General features: G+C 45.5%; 3 protein-coding genes across 3 annotated transcripts; 1 reads left to right on the top strand and 2 right to left on the bottom strand.

Moving 5' to 3' along the window:
* LOC101781139 (cysteine-rich receptor-like protein kinase 10) lies at nucleotides 1-2790 on the top strand. Its single transcript, XM_022823878.1, has 6 exons — nucleotides 1-937; nucleotides 1114-1136; nucleotides 1195-1405; nucleotides 1493-1730; nucleotides 1827-1977; nucleotides 2376-2790. Exons 1-6 carry the CDS (start codon nucleotides 40-42, stop codon nucleotides 2676-2678), a joined length of 1824 nt encoding a protein of 607 aa, XP_022679613.1. The 5' UTR covers nucleotides 1-39; the 3' UTR covers nucleotides 2679-2790.
* Nucleotides 2791-3489: 699 nt separating this feature from the next.
* On the bottom strand, nucleotides 3490-5266 carry LOC101780735 (putative disease resistance protein RGA1). The gene has a single exon (XM_004955293.3). It carries the CDS (start codon nucleotides 5244-5246, stop codon nucleotides 3720-3722), a length of 1527 nt encoding a protein of 508 aa, XP_004955350.1. The 5' UTR covers nucleotides 5247-5266; the 3' UTR covers nucleotides 3490-3719.
* LOC101780334 (disease resistance protein RGA2) lies at nucleotides 3532-15465 on the bottom strand. Its single transcript, XM_022823839.1, has 3 exons — nucleotides 14573-15465; nucleotides 9355-10745; nucleotides 3532-6234 (listed from the first exon to the last, which is right to left on the bottom strand). Exons 1-3 carry the CDS (start codon nucleotides 14628-14630, stop codon nucleotides 6175-6177), a joined length of 1509 nt encoding a protein of 502 aa, XP_022679574.1. The 5' UTR covers nucleotides 14631-15465; the 3' UTR covers nucleotides 3532-6174.
* Nucleotides 15466-15474: the final 9 nt, after the last annotated feature.

Raw genomic sequence — 15474 nt, 5'->3', positions numbered from 1 at the left:
TCTCCGAGCCTATCTAAGCCGCCTACGATAGGCAACCACATGTCCATGATCGGCATGGTCCTGCTCATTGTCACCTCGGCGGCAACGGTCGCCGCACAGCCGTGGGAGGTCTGCGGCACCACCGGCAAGTACGCGGCCGGCAGCACCTACCAGGCCAACCTAGACCTCCTGTCCGCCGCGCTCCCGTCGAATGCCTCCTCCACCGGCCTATTCGCCAAGGGCTCTGCCGGCGCCGCCCCGGACGCAGTCCACGGCCTCGCGCTCTGCCGGGGTGACCTGAACGCCTCCGCCTGCCGCACCTGCGTCGCCGACGCGTTCCAGGGCGCGCGGCGGCGGTGCGCGCTCACCAAGGACGCGACCGTCTTCTACGACACGTGCCTCCTCCGCTTCTCCGACCAGGACTTCCTTGGCCTGGACTACTCCAACCGTTCCCATGGTTTGGCCGTAGCTGTGGATCGTCCGGTCATGCCCACGGAAGCCACGTTGACCGGTTGGGACGGCTACAGCTCCAATGCATTCATCGCCCAGCAGGTAAACAAGCTGCTCAACGGCACGGTACGGCAGCTCTTCAGCTCCACGACGACGGCGAATCGCTACGCGGCAACCGGCCGACTGGGGGACATCGATGGCAGCAACACCATCATGCCGCTCTACGCCTACGCGCAGTGCGCGCCGGACTCGACAGATGATCTCTGCCATTACTGCCTCCAGAATTTCAGTGACCTGGCGATGGCGAACATCGGCAGACGGGCGGGACGGGTTCTTGGATTGCGGTGTAATCTGAGGTACGAGGAGTATCAGTTCTACAGCCATTTCACGTGGATCAACGGCGACGGGACACTGAATCCCGCCACGCCGCCACCATCGCCGACACCGGAGCCAGCCCCGCTCCCGCCGACGCCGATTGTTTTGCCGCCCACGCATCGTCAACGCAAGAGTAAGCAAAACATCAAGCACAGCCTCTCTTCCGAGCGTCTCATGAATCAATTCTGTTAGGATAACATTATTAATCAATTTATTCAGAATTACATTTCTTCCACTATATATGCCATGTTGACAAGTAGTCTTACATATTAGGCAAGTAATTGTACTTCTATTCACTATCTTGATCAGGTTATACTAAGTGCCAAAACACAGTAATTATTACTGCAAAATAGCACCACTGCTCAAATTTCTTTTGAACCCTTTCTCTAGGGCCAGTTTCCTGATGGGTTGGAAGTAGCAGTTAAGAGACTTGCTTCGCATTCAAGGCAAGGTTTCACAGAGTTCAGAAATGAAATTCAACTCATAGCCAAGCTGCAGCACACAAATCTGGTCAGGCTCTTGGGTTGCTGCTACCAGGGAGAGGAGAGAATACTAGTCTATGAATATTTGCCCAATAAAAGCTTGGACTTCTTCATTTTTGGTATTACTTCTCGAAACTTTATAGCACAAATGATTAACTCTAACTGTTGGTATCTTTGTAATATATCTATGCTTGACCAATCTGCAGACAAAACAAGAAGTGCTTTAATAGATTGGGGAAAACGCCTAGCGATAGTAGAGGGGATAGCTCAAGGACTTTTGTATTTGCACAAGCACTCTCGGTTACGAGTGGTTCATAGAGATCTTAAAACAAGCAACATTCTCTTGGACCGTGAAATGAACCCAAAAATTTCAGATTTTGGGCTTGCAAAGACATTTAGCACAGATGATATAGAAGGCAACACAAGAAGGATTGTTGGCACTTAGTAAGATTTTCTTACAAATTAATCCATCCAAACTGTGTTGAGAAGCTGCCAAATATGGAACCTTTACATCTATATTTGTTATACACTGTTTTCCAGTGGTTACATGGCTCCTGAGTACGCATCAGAGGGACTTTTCTCAATCAAATCTGACGTATTCAGCTTTGGCGTGCTAACTCTTGAGATCATCAGTGGAGAAAGAACATCAAGTTTCCATCGAAATGGGGAGTTCATCAACCTTATTGGTCATGTAAGTCTTCCAATTTCATTGTTGAAATAGTACAAGTGAACTAATAAATATGATCGAGATAGGTGACTAAATGTGGTGGTTGGGCAAAAGATAATGTAGTCACTGCAGAACTACTAATCCTCTAGAAACCGAATTAACTTCCTTAACGAAATTAGGACTTTATCTTGTTTGCCAAGAACACTCGGGGAGAAATGAATCGAAATTACACTCAGGAATAAAGCTGTTCTTGTACAGAACTCAAAGGCGCGCGGTTGCTCTTCCCCTCCGTTCATCTACAAAAGTTGCTCCTGAATAGGAAAATCCACCACCCACTTGGCCAGAGGTTGAAGCGTGCAGCCAACTGCATGCGAAACCAATTAACCTTGTTGTGCTGTGAGATAATTGCTCTTTCATTGCAGGCATGGAAGTTATGGAAAGACGGATTGTGGCTTCAACTCGTGGATGCATCACTAGTTGTTGCGTGCCACACATCATCGATCATGAGATGCATTAACATCGCACTATTGTGCGTGCAAGAGAATGCGGCTGAGCGACCCACCATGTCAGATGTCGTAGCGATGCTAAGCAGCGAGACTATGGCCTTGCCTGAGCCTAAGCACCCTGCATATTTCCATGTAAGGATGAGAAATGCAGAGGCGCCAGCAGCTGTTATGCCATCTAGTGTTAATGATATCACAATGTCTGCTCTAGACGGCAGATAGCTTTCTATTTTTTGCTCCAGATCATGTGACAATTCATGTATGGCATTTGTTTCTTCTAGAAAACTTAAACTGAGAGAGTAAATATGCTAGAGACGCTGCATGCTTCAGGATCCTTTGGCCATTCTCATTCGCCACGCTCAGGCTCTGCTGGACCCTGCTCTAACGTACACATCACAAACCAAGCTATGCTCTAACGCCTCAAGTTCCTCCGTTTCTTTTTCTCTTGGTTGTTTTAGTTGGCTGTCGCCCTTGGCCAATCGGACACACGCATAAGAGTTTGAGCATTACATAAGGAGCTTTTACCGACCTAATGCAGCTAGAAAATAGAAGCTGGTGACTAAGCGCTAGACTAGAAACTACTACAGCTTAACTTTGAAAGATGCAATAGTAGGAATCACGCGTGCCAGGTTTCAACTTTCGAGCATTTGTTGATAAAAGAAAGGACTGCACTCCTTACAGGAAGGGACTGCAATGGAGAAAGGATGACTAGCATGTGCATTTCATTAAGTGAAAAGCGTAAGTAGTGTTTGACGATCACATCTGGGTGTTGACGAAATCGGTCTCCCCTCGTCGTCACATCTGGGTGCATTTTGTCATGACAGATAGGCCTTCTACGAGAGGTGGGGGGTACAACTCTGAGTGGAAATTGACCTCAATTTCGTTTCTATGTGTATGGCTGGAGGGTAGTTCCAGATGAGGAAATTACAAGCTCATTAATACCAGAACTGTTGATCTCTAGACTTCCTTTGTGGTGCGTGCCGGTCTTCGTTTCTCTTTGACTAAGCTTATGACACGGTTAGGTGACTTGGACTACTGGAAAGGACAGACTTGATTAAGTAACCACAAAAAGATATGAGTCTGGGATCATAGTACCTTGCATCACACAATTACAATAGGCTCTGCCCTTCAGAAATGTCAAGTATACACTTCAACAGATGACTGAACATATCTAAACACACACAAAAGATTATCATCGGCTCAGCTGACAATATTCTTAACTGCTGTCTTCTTCCTGCTGAGTGATGGTCATACACTGTGGCCTCAGTATCTCGAAGCTGTACGCGTGGCTGTAGTAAGGTGGTGTGCGGGATTTCCTCGTGGCCTGGTGCCTTCAAAAATGAGATCGTGCAATGATATCATTGGAACTTCTCCGTCCACAAAGCCTGTTAGTTCATAGTCGCCATGACACACAAACTGATCTTGGGTTCTTTTGGGGTTAAATGATGCCGGCTCGGTCACCTCCCGGTTTTGATCACTATGGCATGCATCGTTCATGAGGAGATTCTTCTTCTTGAATTCTCTTACAACCTCCAGCATCAACCTCCAAAAACGAGCATTGAAATTTGATCTCAAGCGTCCAGCAAATACGTCCAGGAGCCCGAAACACCTATCCATCTCCACTGCCATGTCCATGGCTATTGATACCAGTTCCGGGTGCTCTGAGGCGTCTGTGCTTCCAAATGCACACACCTTAAAGAAGTACCAATAAGCTTCTTTAGCTACATGATCTAACCTAAGAGGTTCCGTTGTTCCGAGACTCGCAATCTTGTCGGATCGGCTTTTGACTATGATTTTACTTACACACGGGACGCGAGTTCTGCAGATGGATCGCAGTCTTCTGAACAAATCCTCCATGATAGTACAATCCATACCTCTTGAATTCCTATCTCCATCCAGTTCAACGATGACCAATACCCTGCAGCCTTCATCTGAGGGGCAGCGCCGATGCCTGATCACTCGGCCTCTTCTAAGGGCCAGTGTGTTTTCATCTACAAGGTCGCCAAGGGTGAAAGATACTATCTGCGAGAAGTGATCTCGCACCCTCTCGTCGTTGCAAGCATGCTCGACAAGGGTGCTCTTTCCGGCTTTTGTGGGGCCTACAATGGGCAGGATACCTAGCTTCGAAGCACCACCACCACCATCATCATCTTCTTCTTCGTCGTCGTGTAGTAGGAAGGTGACGACACGTTCCATCTCCATTTGGCGACCGAACATGCACTTGTCGATGATCATGTAGGAGCTGTACGGCTGGCGCCCCAAGGGAGGACAAGCGGTCAAGAACACGACGAACTCATCTTTCACGTCAGTGATTATGGTTTCTATGCGCTTCAGAGCTTGCTGCATCCGTTTCTCGCTCTGACGATGACCATCCCTGCTACGGATCACCAGGCGGGCACGCTTGGCAGGATTGAACTGAGACATGGCGAAGGGATGATGATGGCTCACCGGACCGTCGTCGTCGGCGTGCCGTCGCTGGTCATCCTGGTCGCCGTCGTCGTCCCTGCTGCGGGCTCGGCGGCTGGCCAGCATGTGAGCCAGCGCGTGGTGCCCTCTGTACATCTCCTCTCTCATGGTGTTCAGCTGCAGCAGCATGGAGTGGTTCGTGACGCGCCGCCGCTCCGCCTCCTCGGCGATGACGTGGGCACGACGCAGCAGCTGCTGCAGCCTGTGTAGCCTCTCGTCGTCGTCGCCGGTCGTTGGTGCCGTCAGGTTGAGGTATGTGTCGACGAGGAAAGAGATGGATCTACCGGCGAGGTCGCCGATGATCGCCGAGACAACTGCCTCCATGTTTGGCTGCTGGGTATTGATTTGACCAGCAGGACAATTGAACGGCGCAGTTAGAGGCTAGGAGCTAGTAGCTAGGTTGCTGGGGCTTGTTTGGCTCACAGAAATAAAAAGAGGGGAAAATTCACACGATGGCATGAACAAGTCCAAGCTACTCATCGACTCGTAGTCGACGACGGCTACGACTGACTGGTTGGGGCTGTGGTCTCAGGCTCTCAGCAGGGCGATGGGTGATGGTCAGGGCGGAGCCATAACTGCAGCCGGACCCGGGCTGGATCAAGGCAAATTCATTTTACAATGAGATAATGGACTGATTTGATGCTATATGGATCGATTTATACAGCATAAAACGTGAAACTACACGCAGTTTTATGGGCTCACCCCGGGCTGCTGTGGCCGCCGCTGGTGACGGAGTTGCGGCTTCCGACCAGGGCGGACGGCGGCTGTGGCCGCCGCCGGTGACATGAGCCACATCCGAACCAGGGGGTCTTCATGCAAATATATGCTGCCAGTTTCCACCTCCAGGTAACTTATCCATACTCTCTCAACCCTAGTGCAGTTGCTCTGTCCAAGCTATTTTGGCGTCCTCACTACCAATTGTGGTCCAGGAAATGTTGGAAAAACTACACTTGATGAACATTTTTCCTGAAGTGATTCTTGACTGTGACACGCACCGTCAAAAATGGCAGCTTCGGCCATCACCGTCTCGGGGCCACCTGTAGATTTCCTTCGCTGTCAGAGACTTAACTTCGCTGCGAGTCATCAGGGAGATGTGACCTTGCTCTGATCCTAACAAGAACCCACGGCAGCATTGCTCTCTTAACGAGCTTATCTTCTTTTATCTTCACAGGTCATCAGTAACAAAATTCTTTTTCCTCCACAGGTCATCAGTAACAAAATTCAAGTGCTTCTCCGTGCTTCACTGAAAATTCTAACAAAGCGGTAACTCTTTGAATTTCTCCAACACCAGCCCAAAATGGGGTAACCATATCTGCAATCAATGGGGACTTTGTCACTCCATGCCTCCATCAAGGTTTTAAATCTTCAGCTAAAGGTATTTAGCGGATAACCTCTAAAACAGCTACAGCGGAGCTAAATGAGGCTATAGGGCTCTAGCCGCTAAGTTGTACATAAACACAAATAGCTTGATCAGCCTCAAATAGCTATAGCTTCGCTATAGCCGGAGATTTAAAACCTTGGTCTCCATCCATATCTTTTCAGCATGGCCAGATACTTGAACCGGATGGGTGGTTGCATGGTCCATCCGTCTATGTCATCATCAAGGAGAAAGAGGGGAGCAGGTATCACCCAAAAAAAAAAGGCATACTGCAGTAGCTGCAAGAATATGCAAGTCGCTGATCATGATCGTGAGGCTCTGCTCACAAATTGATATGCAGATTGAACTTAGAACATTAAAAAAAAGGAAGTCATGGTGTGGAAATTAATGGTTCCTCTGCTCTGCAGTACACTAGTAGAGAATTGACCTTTAGTCCCGGTTGGTAGGGTGCAAATCTCCCGAAAATGCAAACGGGATAAACCAACCAGGACAAAAGGGAGGGTCTTTTATCCCGGGTCACTCAACCGGGACAAAAGACCCCCTTTTATCCCGGTTGGTAATACCAACCGGGATAAAACGGGTCACCACGGTCGGCGCTGCAAAAAAAAAAAAGAAATCCCGAGCTCCCAGGAGGCCCCCCACACGCGCACGTCGCAAGTCACAAGTCACGTGATTTTTCGTGCGTGCTGCGTGGGATTCGAACCCACAACCTCCAGCCTCGCTGCGTAGCTTCCTTACCATCCCACCTACACACCACATCTGACTATGGAGGGGATGCTATCCTTTTGTATTAACTCGTGGGGGACCCTTTTATCCCGGTTGGAAACACCAACCGGGATAAAAGACCCCCTTTTATCCCGGTTGGTATTACAAACCGGGATAAAAGAGTTTGAGGGATTTAGTCCTGTTCCAGTGACCTTGTTGGGGACCCTTTTATCCCGGTTTGAAACACCAACTGGGATAAATGATCCCCTTTTATCCCGGTTGGTATTACAAACCGGGATAAAAGGCTCTCGACCCTTTTATCCCGGTTGGTGTTACCAACCGGGATAAAATGCCTCTCAGGATCTTTTTTTTCACACTAGCCTTTGCAACCGGGATAAAAGGTCCCGGTTGGTGAGCCCCCCACCAGTGACCGAGCTTTAGTCCCGGTTGGTGAACCTTTTGTCCCGGGCCAACTTTAAACCGGGACAAAATGGGGTGCATCGAAAGCCAATTCTCTACTAGTGAGTACTGCATGACACCCAGAAATTATGTGTGTTTTTTTGTATCAGCTAAGAACTATAATAACCATTGCTGGCCTGATGCACTTTTTGGCTAATTGACCAAACACAAGTTAGTCTATAGCAGTATAGCCCAGATTTTGCACCAAAAAATCAGAAGAAAGGAAATAGCTGTCCCGTTTTAGCTGATACTGCTAACAGTAAAATTTTAAATATTATCCAAAACAATATTTCTCTGCAAGCAATATTTAAGAATATCCCATGCCATGCTCCAACAGTATCAAAGAAGTCACCATCACATTATTATGCCATCTAAAATGTTTTGACTTTACTTTCTACTATCATATCACAAAAGTGGTGAAATTAGATGGACTAAAAAGAATTGATGACGGAGCTACTTGCATCAGAAGTCCAGGGTCATGGTTCAGATTGGAGTTCAGATCCTGGGGAAACTAGAGCTTAGAGCTAGGGTGCGTTTGGCAGATCTCCCAGAGGTGATTCTCTCCTAATTATAGTAGAAACTCTACCAAACAGTTTTTCAAAGAGAAGTGATTCTTTGTTAATTTCGTGGAGTGATTCTCTGAAATGAACTAAGAGGCTGGGAGCTGAAAAAAAAAATAGCTTCTCCTGATTCTGTGAAGAGATTCTCCGTCCTAGTTTTAAGAGTTTATGCTAGAGAATCACTTTCAGCCACATAATCACTTCTCTTAGAGAATCAACTCCCATAGAGAATCCAAATCAGATGGAGCTCTACCAAACAGACCCTTAAGTATGGATGAATAGCTGGAGGGAAAAAAATGTTCAGTGAGCACCCTGTTCTTGCAGGGCGTAAGCCAGCAGATACATGGTTATTGCTGAAGTAAATGGGAATGTTGATGAGATTACACTTAGAAGTTAGAAGACTGTACTCTGTTTATGAAAGTAGTGCTCCTGATGCACTTTTTGGCTAACTGATCAAACACAAGTTGTGTATAGCCCAGATTTTGCACCAAAATTCAGAAGAAAGGAAATAGCTGTCTCGTTTTAGCTGATACCGCTAACAGTAAAATTTTAAATATTATTCCAAAACAATAGTCCTCTGCAAGCATTACCTGAGCATTAGGATTTAAGAATATCCCTTGCTCCAACAGTATCAAAGAAGTCGCTAGAACATTATGCCATCTAAAATGTTTTGACTTTACATTCTACTATCATATCACAAAAGTGGTGAAATTAGATGGGGTAAAAAGAACTGATGACAGAGCAAAATGCAACAGAAGGCAGGGTCATGCTTCGGATTGGAGTTCAGATCCAGGGGAAACTAGAGCTTAAAGTATGGATGAATACCTGGAGGATGAATTTGGTGAGCATCCATTTGATCTTTTTGAACCAAATTTTTGCACTTTGAAATGAGATATGATGAATTGCTTGTATGTGGGGGGTTGGGCTGAGCACAATGGATACGGAAATTCAGGTTGAAATGGAAGAGCAACTTTACTCAAGCCTAGTATCTGTCTGAGCTCTAATTAAGCCACAATATTATTAGTAATTACGGACAAAAACAGATCATATATTGAGTGCATAGTATATTAAAAAAAGATGCAAGTGTCTGAAGACCCCGTCCATCTGGGGTAAGACCATTGACAAGCAATTCATTTCGAACCATGAAAATCGTATCTTAATTATAATATCATCCATTATTCTGGTAACGAACACTTGTAACTCACACACAGCAAGAAGCTAGTAGTAGTACTGTTTGCCAATTGAAAAATGTACATATATAAATATAATCTTCAAAATGACAGAATTAAGAACGCTTCCTCTTAACAGCTGTAGTTTTCAGATCACGAACCTCACAAGTATAGATGTAGTTGTAGCAGGGCGGTATTGGGGACCTCCATACTAGGGCTTCAAACTTCCCAGAAGGAGGCTTAACGTTTCCATACATCACACTCGCCAATGATATCTTTGGGACCTCCTCTTGTGAAGAGCAATTGTACTGATGATGAACCACTATCTCTTCAGAAGTTCTAACCATACTCCGAAGATGTGCAGGTTTATATTGGCGCAGAGCATCACCTGGATGCTCACCAAAACTGGAGACGTGCCATTTGATGAGCCCTCTCAAAAAGGTCAAAACCTTGCACCAAAAGTGGATGCCAAATTTGTCCCTCAGCAAACAGGCAATGGTTGTTGCAGCATTGAGAGATCGATTCAACATCCTGGCTATCTCCATGGCTACGTATGCCATTCTTGGGTGCATCGTGGGATCAGTGCTTCCAAACACATGTGTTTTGAAGAAGTACCAGTATGCTTCCTCGGATAAATATTTCAGTGTCACTGCCCTCGTCGTTCCAAGCTTTGTGATCTTGTCAGACCGGCTTGTTATTATGATTTTGCTACCACTTGCCATGCACTGCTTGGAACTAGCATACAACCTCTTCCACTCATCTTCATTGAAATCTCCAGTCGCCTCAACAACAACGAGCATTCTCCCATATTTGCTCGGTGTGGAATTCTGATGTTTCTTCACACATCCTTCCCTCAAATAGGTTAACTTCTCATATTTGAAATCATGGTTGCTCAAGAACATGATTTCTGAAAAATGGTCACGGACTCTTTCATCATTGCAAACATGCGCGACAAGGGTACTCTTGCCAACTTTGATGGGGCCAACAACCGGCAGGACCTCCAATTCTTCAGCACCATTAGGTTGTGTGTGCAATAGGAAGTTGAGAACAAGGTATGCTTCCATCTGGCGGCCAAACATGCACTTGCCCAGCAGTAGGTGCATGCTATAAGGCTGGCGGTACAGGTGAGGGTAGCTCGTCAAGAACAGAACCAGCTCTTTCATATCAATGATCATAGTGCTCAAATTGTCAAGGGCATCTTCCAGTTGTTCTAAAATCTGTGTCTTTCTCTTTGAAGAACATATCCCTTTCATAGAATTTACTTTGGAGACAAAGAAAGAATGACTCACAACCTGATCTTCGGCATACTTCTCATCGTGGTGTTGGTATCTGAAGGCGTCAAGTTTGTAACAGCCTTGGTACATGGCATTTCTCAGCATGTCCAGCTGCTGGAGCATAGCTTGGTTCGTGATGTGGCGTCCTGTGGCCTCATCGATGATAACCTGCGCCCGGAGGAGAGCCCTTTGCAGGCTGCCCTCCACGTCCAGCACCCTTGGCTTGGAGCTTTTGCTGGTGAAGAAATTGATGGATCTAGAGGCTAGTTCACCCAGGACTGCAGAAAGAAAAATCTCCATTAGGGAATTCTCTCCTCAGGAAGATAACCCAGCCGGCGGAAGAGATAACTTATAAAAGGAGCTTTGGATAAATAGCATGAGATGCCTCTGGCTTAAGACTCTGAGGACATCAAGCATGTAAGAACAAGTGAGAGAGACATAAAGGTTGGTCCAATACAATAGTCCATGCACGAGATCGATGTTTCATCTTTGAAATTTCCTGCCTGTCAGTGATTGAGTAGCACTAACAGCTGAGAAAGGTACAGAGATCTTTACTCTCAAACCTTTGCTTACGGACCCAGAGCCGGAGCCATCACCATAGCTGTTGAATGGACCGTAATAGTCAGGCGATGACTCGTCTTTTGGGTTCTTTTCGCCTTCCCAGAGGTTACTTGGTCAAGTCAGTCCACTCCAGTAGTCCAAGTCACCTGCCAGGTAATAGCTTTTCCAGCCGTGTGGGTCGGGAAGGTTCGTCAAAGAAAAATGAAGATTGTGCACCACCTTAAAAGGAGATGAATTCTATAATCAATGCTGCTGCAGGTTCATCTCATCCTTGAGGAGGCAGAGAAAAGTGATGAATACCTGGAGAGCTGCAGAAAGGTGCATCTCCATTTGGCGACTCTCCTGTCTCCTCAGGAAGATAACAGAGCAGGTGGAGGAAAGAATAGACAGTGAGCTGTGGAATGGCACAGGATTAATGTTTCTGTATGAGCAGGAAACATATTAAGAACAATAGCCCCTGTTCCAGCAGAGGCAGAGAGAGGTTACTTGTTTAACCATGAAAACAGTCAAACTAATTGTCATAGTCTTTGCTATTGACTAGTCTTTGCTTGGTTAATTGAGAAAGGTACAGCTATTGACTATCTAGTCTTTGCTTAGACCAATCCCATGGGGTGTTTCAGATTTATTTTTCCACATAAGCAGAGAATATTGCTGAATGAAACGTGGTTTCATGATATTGTTTCATAGGAGTATGTTTCTGCATTAAATTGATGTCCATATTATCAGTTTTGCTTATGCGGCAGCTCATTAATTGAAAATAAAACTCCCATTATCGTTAGTGACCGTCTATTTCAAAAGCTACCCTGAACATTCCCTTCTATGCTTCCACTAAGGGTAAAGATAAGGCACTTCATATGAATTTTGGATTTCCCTTGGCCATGAAAGTGATGGGCACTAGCAGTAACAGCAAGACAGAGCATGCATGCTAACAAAACACAAGTCCATCGGGCTTGTCAAATCACTACCACCAGTTGTTAGTTTTTGACTCTTTGTCCCTGTGGAAATGGTTTACGCCACACCCCTCTTCTGGTGGCATCTAATGTCCAGACTCCGCCTTAACCACAAAAATCGTATTACCAAATGCTACATTACCCCAGTCTGCACTATAAATCCCATAAGCTCTCATGAATCCACTACACCGTATTGCAGCCATAGTTTGGCCCAATGGATGCAGTCATCTCTGCAATCATAGGTGAACTTGCCACAAGATCCCTCTCCCAATTGATTGATAAGTACTTGAAGCCAGCAACATCTAAGGAGGAAGGCATGCAAAGACTGCAATGGATGCTGCTGCGGGTTCGTCTCACTGTCGAGGAGGCAGAGGGGAGGTGCATCACAAACCAAGCAATGCTTCAGCAACTCAATATCTTGAGAAAAGTGGTGTACAAAGGCTACTACATGCTCGATACCTTCAGATGTCATGCCCCTGAAGAAGAGAAGGGCAAAAAAGGCCATGGCATGAGTCGCTCCTTCCCTATTTAAATTCAGTCCTGCTAAATGCTCTGCTGGTAGCAACTATAGCACAGACAACCTAGAATAAATGCTTGAAAGTCTAGAGATCACCATTGCTGGTATGAGTGAGCTTTTAATTTTCCTGAGGAACTACCCTCCTATGTTTCGGCAGCCATACAACACGTATTTGTTTGTGGAGAAGTGCATGTTTGGTCGCCAAATGGAAATGGAACGGGTTATCAACTTCTTACTGAATGAAGAATCTCCTGTTCATTGCAATTTTGGCGTCCTACCAATTGTTGGTCCAGAAAAAGTTGGGAAGACTACACTTGTTGAGCATATGAAAGGGTGCGTAATCACTTTTCTCATGTCATCTTCTTAAGCAATGATGATTTCAGAGAAGAAAAGCAGTTGAAAATAAGGGATGGAAGTAGAATCAAACATAAACGGGTGACTCAGATAAAGAGGTCTTTTTAGTTATTATTGAATTAGTTGGGAATATTGATGAGGGCGCATGGAGAAGGTTGCGCTCTGCTTCTCAAAGTACAATTCCAAGGGGAAGTAAAGTTATAGTGACACATCGGTCAGAGAATATCATAAATTTTGGGACAACACAAGCTCTAAACTTGAATTTTTTTGTCTCGGGAGGCATATTGGTACTTCTTTAAGGCACTTGTGTTTGGAAGCGCAAACCCTGAAGAGCAACCGAGGTTGGCATCCATAGCTATGGCGATTTTTGATGAGTACTTTGATCAAGACGTATATAAGGCATTTGCTGGACCTTTCATATATTTAAACAAAACAGCTATGGGTCTAAAATCTAGTGTTAATGCACAGAACTGGAACAGGATTCTTGCATGCTTCAAGGACAACAGGAGGCAAAATGAACCTGGATTCAGGAAAAGCCTAAGTGATTGTAGGATGAACAGTGATCATATATTTCTTCAGAGAGTAGTTGATTCTAGTCAATATTGTGTAGTTCACAACCATGACCGCATAGCGCTTGTGAATGAAGAAGCTCCCAAAATAACTTTGCATGACATTCTTGATGGGACCGGGAGTGTTAGACCTCATGAAAAAATCGACATCCTAGTTTGGGAATCTCACTTGCCTCCATATCACAAGTACATATATAGCTGCCAAATTCTTGAGCGTGATTGTAAGGTTACCAGGAAAAAGCAGGGTGAGAAGAGGAAGATCTCAAGCTAATTTTCAGCATGCAGCACTTTATCTTGTTTCTCTAAAATGTTGGCATTGTAGATTTCTACCGTGCAGCGTACAACGTACATAAATATGCATTTTCTGTTCTGTTTCTTTCCTTTGTTCTTTACTCTAGTTTTTCTGTGTTCTCTGTATTGAGATAAGGTTATCATGCATTCATATGCCTTATGTACCTTTTTTTTTTAAGTAACCGTTTTGTTTCAGTTGTTATAGCATTAACTATGGGTCTCTGAACATGTATGCTTGGCAACTAAGGCTAACTGATGTGAAGCAGGTATTTATTCTGAACTATGTATATCTGACAGCAAGACAAGTAACTCTAGTGCAATAGTTGTGAGGCATTTTGAGATTTCCAAGCTATTGCCTCAATTTTCCCATGTACCGTGGTTCTTGGCAACAACACTAGGAAAAAAGGATCAAGCAGTCACCACTCACCAGAGAGCGTTTATGGCATCTGAAGCTCTGAACTGCATTTTAGTGCATTCGATGAAATAGATTGGCTGAAAAATAACTAGAGGAGGTGTAAATTACACAAGGAAAGGCAGAGCTATGCTTCAGGTTGGAGTTGAATATAATTGGAATTTTCAGAGTATTTGGATAAATAATTGATGAAGATTAACATCGGAAATCGATAGCCGGCATTGGTACACAGATATTTGTTCTGAACTATGTAAGTGACAGGAGAACAAGTAGCTTTAATGCACTAGTACGCAGATATTTTTCAGCAGCCACCATCACATTTTGACATCTGAACTGCATTTAGATTCTTTTCAACTACCGTATCCCATCTCAGTGAAACTTGGTGGAGTAAATTTCACAAGGAAAATCAGAACGTGAAAGGGTGAAGATTTTTCGTAGTGTGGATGAATACCTGAAGCGTCAAGGTGAAGATTGACATTGGAAATCGGCCGCCGGCCGTCGGGAGCCATGAAATCGAAGCTTTTGCCGGCGAGGGCACCAAATCGAACCCGAGCAGCAGAAATCGCGCTCCTCCGAAGTCGTCGGATTCTGCTGCTCGCCTTGGAGTGGAGAGTCCGAGCGGAGCGCAGTAGGCCTGGCTGCTACGCCCGCCGGCGATGCCTGCTCGTCCTCCCGATCCCTCTCTGGATCCTTCCTTGCTTTTCCCAAGCCTGTACGTGTGGATTTTGAAATTCCTCTCCCTGCTTTGGAGTCTCCGGATTCCTCGCTGGCTCCCGGACGAGGCGGAGAAAATCTCCGTCCAACGTTGAGCAGGTGAGGTCTACAAAAACAAAGCTTGGGCCCACATCACCGGCGGTGAAGAAGAAGCCAACCGACCAAACCAATGAGACATGAACGCGCGAGGGCACGGCAGCTGAAAAGTTGCCATGCGCAGCGCATTCTGTGGGAAATGGCAGCTTCGGCCTGTCTCTGTTTTGTCCTCTGCAGGGAGGCAATACATGTTGCTGACAAACTCTAACTCTTGAGAGTCGATGTTGTAACTCATCAATGCATCATCGTACAACCGAATAATCACACTTAACATCTTCTTGACTTGTGCACAAATCTGCTGACAATCCCTTTGGTCTTTTGAACCAAAAAAATAGATGCACACGTCTAAACATGGATACACCTCCTGAAGATTTCGTGCTTTGGAACGAGATATGATGAGTTGCTTCTCAGAATCTTGAACCAAAATGGGCATCCAAGTAGTCCCTTCGCAGATGAGCAAAAGTGCATTTCACCCTCAAGCCAAATGCCCAACTGAGATCTAAATTATGGACCAAGAACAAATCTATGTTGAATGTAAACTAT

This window comes from Setaria italica, chromosome II, assembly GCF_000263155.2.
Source record: "Setaria italica strain Yugu1 chromosome II, Setaria_italica_v2.0, whole genome shotgun sequence".
NCBI classification, from domain to species: domain Eukaryota; kingdom Viridiplantae; phylum Streptophyta; class Magnoliopsida; order Poales; family Poaceae; genus Setaria; species Setaria italica.
Note: the sequence above shows the minus strand (reverse complement) of the source record. Positions and strands in the feature narration are given on the sequence as shown.

What these genes read in the sequence shown, in the direction of transcription:
- LOC101781139 (XM_022823878.1), top strand. Translation starts at nt 40, where the DNA reads ATGTCCATGATCGGCATGGTCCTGCTCATTGTCACCTCGGCGGCAACG. An exon ending in CTTGGACTTCTTCATTTTTG is followed by an intron (nt 1,406 to 1,492) that starts GTATTACTTCTC and finishes ACCAATCTGCAG; the next exon opens with ACAAAACAAGAAGTGCTTTA. An exon ending in TCATCAACCTTATTGGTCAT is followed by an intron (nt 1,978 to 2,375) that starts GTAAGTCTTCCA and finishes CTTTCATTGCAG; the next exon opens with GCATGGAAGTTATGGAAAGA.
- LOC101780735 (XM_004955293.3), bottom strand. Translation starts at nt 5,246, where the DNA reads ATGGAGGCAGTTGTCTCGGCGATCATCGGCGACCTCGCCGGTAGATCC.
- LOC101780334 (XM_022823839.1), bottom strand. Translation starts at nt 14,630, where the DNA reads ATGGCTCCCGACGGCCGGCGGCCGATTTCCAATGTCAATCTTCACCTT. An exon ending in TCTTCACCTTGACGCTTCAG is followed by an intron (nt 10,746 to 14,572) that starts GTATTCATCCAC and finishes TTCTTTCTGCAG; the next exon opens with TCCTGGGTGAACTAGCCTCT. An exon ending in ACTACATCTATACTTGTGAG is followed by an intron (nt 6,235 to 9,354) that starts GTTCGTGATCTG and finishes CATTGATTGCAG; the next exon opens with ATATGGTTACCCCATTTTGG.